The sequence below is a fragment of the Lissotriton vulgaris genome, chromosome 9, assembly GCF_964263255.1.
Source record: "Lissotriton vulgaris chromosome 9, aLisVul1.2, whole genome shotgun sequence".
Taxonomy (NCBI): Eukaryota; Metazoa; Chordata; class Amphibia; order Caudata; family Salamandridae; genus Lissotriton; species Lissotriton vulgaris.
The window spans coordinates 696951219-696958663 of record NC_141697.1 but is presented as its reverse complement, the minus strand read 5'-3'; the positions used below and the strand labels follow the sequence as shown (position 1 = coordinate 696958663).

The following is a 7445-nucleotide window of genomic DNA, read 5'->3' as shown; positions in this document are numbered from 1 at the left end:
CCGCCTGGGACGACTCCTGGTGGCCCCCCGCCCTTGGCAGCGCACCCAAACCAACAGACCACGCACGCAACCTGGGCTTCATCCTGGACTTCTCCCTCTCCATGACCAGACAAGTCAACGCCGTCTCCTCGTCGTGCTTCAATATCCTGTGCATGCTACGTAAGATTTTCCGGTGGATCCCCACCGAGACCAGGAAGACGGTCACCCAGGCCCTCGTCACCCGCCGTCTGGACTACGGCCTCTACGCCGGAACCACCGCCAAACTCCAGAAGAGACTCCAGCGGATCCAGAACGCCTCAGCACGACTCATCCTGGACATCCCCCGTCGCAGCCACATCTCAGGACACCTGAGAGATCTGCATTGGCTCCCGGTCAACAAGAGAATCACCTTCCGTCTCCTCACCCACGCACACAAAGCCCTACACAGCCAAGGCCCAGGATACCTCAACAGCCGCCTCAACTTCTACGCTCCCAAACGCCAGCTTCGTTCGACCAGCCATGCCCTCGCTGCCGTCTCCCGCATCCACAGAGCCACCACAGGGGGACGGTCCTTCTCCTACCTCGCCGCCAAGACATGGAACTCCCTCCCCACCCACCTCCGCCTGACCCAAGACCACCTCGCCTTCAGGAAGCAACTCAAGACCTGGTTGTTCGAGCAGTAGCAGACCCCCCCCCCCAGCGCCTTGAGACCCTCTGGGTAGGTAGTGCGCTATACAAATACGATGATTGATTGATTGATTGAAGCAGTCAATACAGAACCAATAGACAGGGCGGGAGAGCTAACAGCACCCGCCCCTGTGACTGGCGTAAGTAGAGGAGAAGCAAGTGGGGCCGGAGCTGAGGCGGTAGCGCTAGAAACAGAAACACTAGAGAGGGTGTCACTAGGGGCCAAGGACTGGGACGTCGGGACTGTCGGGTATTTCCGTTCAGGGGCATAAGGTGGAGGAGGGCGAGAATCCCATAGTTCTTCAACAAAATCATCACCTTCCTCTCTAGTGACATAACATTTATCTGTTTGTAACCAAAACTTTCTATCTGCGCATTCTATGCCCTTCTCTATCTTTTCTCTTTCATAGGCCACTGCTTTCTGCATTATTGTTTGCGTCTATCTCTTATGAGCCTCTTTCTCCGCTCTCATACACCGTTGCTTTACTTCCTTTTGCCATACTCTTAGGGAATCAATCATCGACTGCCTACTCTTTTTAGAAATTTGTCCTGCAGGTAATTCAATTTCTGTTTGTCAAACGAACCAGTAAATTGCCATTGTAGCTCAGCATTGTCCCTCGTATATTTATTCCACAATGTGCTAAACATAATAGGGCCAACACCATGCTTGACGTATACGTCGAAATTTGAGGAAGCCTCCCGATGCGCAGGCTGACTCTCTTCCAGCCGAGCATCAATGGAACAACATTGACATCCAAAACACCCTAACTTGCTTAAACAAGGCATCTTAATATAAGATGCAAAATGTGAGACACTGGGGGATCCCAATGTCTGAATGGTAACGTTTAGCACACTTTCACGTGAACCTCAATGGTTCTACTCCAGTATAAATGTATCCCAAAGTAATAATAATCCATACAGGTTTTCTTGTTTCAATAATCTTTGTTTATTACTTCTTTATCATTCATTTGGATTCTTTCATTTCCAGGACATTTTTAATTATCATCTTCCATTTACCCAATGCATTTCGGGTCTAAGATGACCCTTCTTCGGGGGTCTCTAGTCAAAAAATCAAGAAAAAGTTGCTATCAGCCCTTGAACTCAGGTACATCAACACATTAACATTTATGCATAATACACTAACTTCTTAAGTGCAAAATGGCGTAAAACAACTATGCTTCACGAAATGACCTTCTTCGTTAAACGGTATCTCTGTTTATACCAAGAATCCTAATGTTAAAAAAATATATGCCTGAACACCAAAAACCTAAGTTAAAAAACATCCTGAAAGAAAACCGTAATAGCCACCGTTTTAACGTGTATCCTGTTACTAAACCAAACAGAGATTAACTCTGGCAGCCATTCTGCTCACTCTCGCGCTAAACCAAACAGAGATTAACTCTAGCAGCCATTCTGCTCACTCTCGCGCTGTACTTACTGGAAAATGAACAACGTCCCTCGCTAGCGTGCTCTCGGCGAATCCGCTGCTGCCTATCATCCTGCATGCCGCTATTTAAAGCTACCTGATCGCTAATTGGCTCAAATCGCGATCACATGATCGCTACATCGGACTGATATTACAGTCCTAGTTCTTACTTTGAAAATATGTTTGTACATTTAAATCCCTGTGTGGAAAGTATCTATTTATGCAGTTGATATTAACGAACAAAAATTGAAATCAAAACATGAAATTTCGAAGCGTATACAATCGATATTTTTACATTGCCCTATCGTTCAACATAATCATATTCATATTTAGTTCAGCTATCACATAAACAATATAACTCTAATATCATGTGCTTACTGCAAAAAATTAATTACATAATGCAAATTATAAAGTTAATCGACTTTGGTGTCGGCCATTTTGGGTAGGGAAAGTTCTCATTCTTATTGTTATGCAGACGAGTAAGTTCGGCTTTACACAGTCTCTTTATAAAAAGCAGGATAATTCTATCCTGTCATTCAGTCCATTTGGTTGTAGGCTGCCCATTTTCTTTATCCAGAAGTATTCTGATCTTAATCTGGATTTTTGTGTATCTTTTTCAGGGTGTTCTTTGATGACTTCCAGTATTGTAAAACGTAGTTGAGCTACGTTATGTCCTGCTTCCAGCCAATGTGTTGCCAATGTGGATTTCAGATTTTTCAAGCGAATGTTACTCTTGTGCTCAGTTATTCTTATTTTGATTTTTCTCTCTGTCTGTCCTATATACAATTTTCCACATGGACATTTGATTCCGTAAATGACATTCTTAGTGTCACAAGTTCCTGAGTATAACAAGGTCACTTTTTTGCCTGTCATAGGGTGTGTAAACACATTTCCTGTCATTACATTGTTGCAATGAATGCAATTTTCGCATCTCTGCATGCCTTTGTAATTAGTCTCTTTTGGTTCATTCTTCTTTTTTAACAGTTCTTTCAAATTTTTTGATCTATTGTAGGCAAACGTAATCCTGTCAGCAAAAAGTGGTTTTAGATCTGGTTCACTTGCTATAAGTACCCAATGTTTTTTCATGATGTTAACTATTTTGGCTGATTGTAAAGAATGTTTCAGGACACATACCGTTTTCTGAGTATCTCCTCTTGGTTTTGTGACTAATAGTGATTCCCTCTGCATATTCAAAACTTTGATTTTTGATTCTTCCAGTAGTGGTGTGGGATAGCCTCTCAGTTTGTACTTTTGGATCTGTTTGTCGATGGTGGAGAGCAGATCTTGTGGGTCAGATGTAATCCTTTTTTGACGAATGAATTGGGATATTGGAAGATGTTTCTTTAGTGAGAAGTGGTGAAAGCTTTCATAGTGTAAGCCACTGTTTCTGTCCGTTTCTTTTATGTGTACACTGGTTCTCAGCTTGTTCTGTTCAAGGTGAATTTTTACATCTAAAAACGCCAATTCTTTCTGGTCCATTTGATAAGTGAATTTAATCCGGTCGTGTACATCATTCAATCTCTGGATGTTACTGATCAATGAAAAAGTCAAAAGAAAAGTAAGAGTGCTAGATGGACCCTATCACGATCTTAATATAAGACACATGCGCTGTCCCCAAAGAACAAATATAACACCAACTAAATAAAAGCTAAGATCAAGAACCAAACCAAAACGTTCCAAAAACCGCCCGCTGCAGTTGGGAGAATGCACCAAGTTCAAGAAGACAGGCTCTAGCCCCAGACCTTTTCAAGGAAGGACCAATTAACCTGTTGGCCTGGCAGATTGTTCGCAAACACTCTGTGTCTCCTAAAAAGGGACCGCAGACCCACAAAGTTCAAACCAACACAGCCGAAAGACTGTACCAAGACACAGCCCGTAGGCTTGTGCCATTAAAGAATGGCGCAATTTTTCAGAGAATCAAATTCCTCACCTGGTGTACACAGGTCGGGTCAAGTTATTCTCCACTGCCAACTCTTAGGACCAAACAGTCAACTCCAAGGTTTTGCAGTCTCAGGACCCGCCTTATAAGACGGGTGGGGCAGCTGAATGAACCAAGCTCAATCATGTGGGGTACCCCGATCCGCCCAACCAACCGGACGCAACCCAACCATGTAACCCGTTTGCGGGTGAGTCGGGTCAGCTTGCGTGGTACCTGTTTGGGCGCCAACTACAGGAAGTGGCCCTTAAGGGCCACCCGGGTTACTTACAATCACCTGGTATGCCTGCCCAAGAGTTAAGAGTCGGTCAGACAGTAGAGAATACAAGCATAAATTAATTAGAAACACTCTGCAGAGGAGTCCAATCTGACCTGCACCCTGAGAAGTCTGCCGAGGAACTTGCCCCCCAACAGTCTACAGTGAGTAATCATTCCTCCCGAGAAGCCTCCAACCACGCCCACAATGGAAAACTACCGGCCTGGGCCGAACATGAACAAAGATGCACAGTAGGATCTTTCTTGTCTACCAAGTTCTGCAATGTCTACCTCCCTGTGGGGCCGAGGAATGGCAGACACTATTACTCCCTCATTGGCTCTCTCCCCTCCTGGCTTGGGACCCACATCTAACATCGGGACTGCAATCAACAGATCCTGTGCTCAAAGTGCCTGGCAAGCTTATCTCATATTCTTCCCTAGCGCTGCTGCAACTGTAGGTATTTACGATCTTTAAACAGAACTCTATCTACATATGCAAGATTTGTTTACAGAAAACATTTTCGATCAGCAGTAATAAAAAAGGGCATGGAAATGGAGAAAAATGGTTAAGAAGGATAGAAAAAGTGTCCAGCTGATGGATCAAGAAGGAGAAAGGGAGGATAGAAGGATAAACCAAGTGTCCAGATGGATGAATAATGGGGGGGGGGGAGGAAGGCAATAGGCAGAGAGATTATAGGAAGAACAAGAGAGTTACAGATGAGTAGGAGGAATGAAAAACAAGAGGTGAACAACAAGTTAGACATCAGATAATGAAAATGTTTAAATCTTCTTAAATTATCACTGCTTCTTAATCCTACTCTAATGAATTTAGGGTCTCCCGGGAGCCTAAGACTTTCTGCACAGTTTCCGTTGTTAACGTTCATCTCCACTGCATTCATGCTTAGTGCAAGCCGTTATTTTGTTACAGTTGTTCCTCACAATTTTGACTCTCAATAAGAGCCAAGACAGCAATGATCATCTGCTTTGTCTCTGGCGACTCGTTGGCCCTACCTCTTCCTTTGGATAGAAGTTTTTATGCACCAGAGTTTTAGACTTACATCCTCATTACAGGGAGTTATTGTTCGAGCGGTGCCACCGAGCTCCATAGGTTGGCTCCCACTCCGGTGCCATCTTAGCTCCTCCGCCTCAAACCTCTATTTTTTAATATAAGTAAGGGGGTCACGGGGTCACATTCTTTGACATCGCTTCCTGTGTTTTGCAAGATAGGAAGCTTTGATTGGTAAGTATGGTTTGATGGCAGATGTTGGAATCAATTTCTGCTGTGTCACTTAATGCACATTGGATGATATCAAGAGTTCAAAGATGTTTGTGGTAATGGTTTGATCCTTAAGACCCGGCTATTGGGGCCATCTATGACATCACTCCCTGTGGATTGCAAAGTGGATTGAGTTGGCAGGTCAGTATGCTTTGATATCTAGAGGCCACTTTCAAACCAGCATCAATGGGTGTTGTCACTTTTCTATCAGGAACTGTGGGTGACATCACTTTAGAGATGGGACATCTGGTGTAGGATCCACAAGGGGAGGCACCAGTTCTAGGCCAGGACGAATGGATAATATTACTTCTGGGGAACAATTCAAGGGTGTGAAAGAGGACATGGGGCCTGCCCAAATAGCAGCATCATGTCTCTTTTCAGGAGTTATGAAAGGTACTCCTTTGAACTACTTAGAAAAAGTCTAGTGTTGATTGGAAAAATTGTTGTTAATATGAAATCTGCACTCTCACATTCACTTAAGTTAAGACTTGGGAGCTCGGTGCCTTAAACCATTTCCATAACACGTTAACTGCTTTAATTCCTCTAATTCTCATCTCTTATTTTATAGTCTGGAAAACATCATTGAAATGCTGGGGGGCAATCAAACCAACATAAAAGAATTCATTTTGTTGGGCTTTCCCTTTGCCAGAGAGCTGGAGATATTTCTGTTTCTGATCTTCTTTTTAGCTTACCTCCTGACAATAATAGAAAATGTTCTCATCATGGCTGTGATCAGACTAGATGGAAAGCTCCGCAAACCAATGTACTACTTTCTCAGCCATCTATCTTTTCTGGAGATGTGGTACGTCACTGTCACTGTGCCTAAGCTGCTTGCCATGCTCCTGATGGAGCAAAGGAGTATTTCTGTCACTGGCTGCATGACCCAGCTCTATTTCTTTATTGCACTGGTTTGTACTGAATGTGTCCTCCTGGCATCCATGGCTTTGGACCGGTTTGTGGCCATCTGTAAACCTCTTCATTATAGCACCATCATGAATGAGAGACTCTGCCTGCAGCTGGCAGCTGGATCCTGGATATGTGGCTTTCTCATTGCTGTGGCAAAGTTCTACCACTTTTCCAAGCTGACCTTCTGCCACGCCAATGTCATCAACCATTTTTTCTGTGACATCTCCCCTTTGTTAAATCTATCTTGCTCGGATCCGACTTTGGCTGAGCTGGTAGATTTCGTCCTTGCACTTTTTATTCTGTTGGTTCCACTGTTTGTCACCATTGGGTCTTATACTTGCATTGTGGTTACCATATTGAGAATGCCTACTACCAGTGGACGTAAAAAGGCCTTCTCAACCTGTGCCGCTCACTTCACAGTTGTTGTAATATTTTTTTCAGCCATGATATTTATGTATGCTCGGCCGCGGAGAATCAACTCTTTCAACTCCAACAAACTGGCATCTGTGGTGTACACTGTACTCACACCTCTCCTGAACCCGTTGATTTATACTCTAAGGAACAAGGAAGTAAAAGCGGCCCTAGTGAGACTTGTGTCCCGGAATCAGCTGGTTCCAAAGACTGCAAGGAGCGCATAACCACCAGGATGTCTCCACATTTCATCTCATTTTGTTAAAAGCAATTCCTCAAAATACAATGTTTTTCAAATGTGGAGGACTCTGAAACTCTTACTTTTATTTGGATTAATTTATCAACAAATTGGTTTTGCTTTTAGCATTCAATTTCACACTACAAGCACAATCATCTCAAGGGTACCACTTTACCTGTTTCTGGTTCCATGTATTGATACCTTCAAGGCCAAATGTTTATTTGATGGGTCCTCATTGTTAGTATGTTAGTACTTGGGTTATCTCCCATAAGAAGCTGCATCATTTGAGAGATCTTAGTAGAGAAATTCTCAGTTGGCACATGCTTCATTG

At 43.6% G+C, this 7445-nt stretch overlaps 1 protein-coding gene across 1 annotated transcript; it reads left to right on the top strand.

Annotated features, from left to right (window-relative positions):
* Positions 1 to 6146: 6146 nt before the first annotated feature.
* On the top strand, positions 6147 to 7103 carry LOC147692127 (olfactory receptor 6B1-like). The gene has a single exon (XM_086939500.1). It carries the CDS (start codon positions 6147 to 6149, stop codon positions 7101 to 7103), a length of 957 nt encoding a protein of 318 aa, XP_086795626.1.
* Positions 7104 to 7445: the final 342 nt, after the last annotated feature.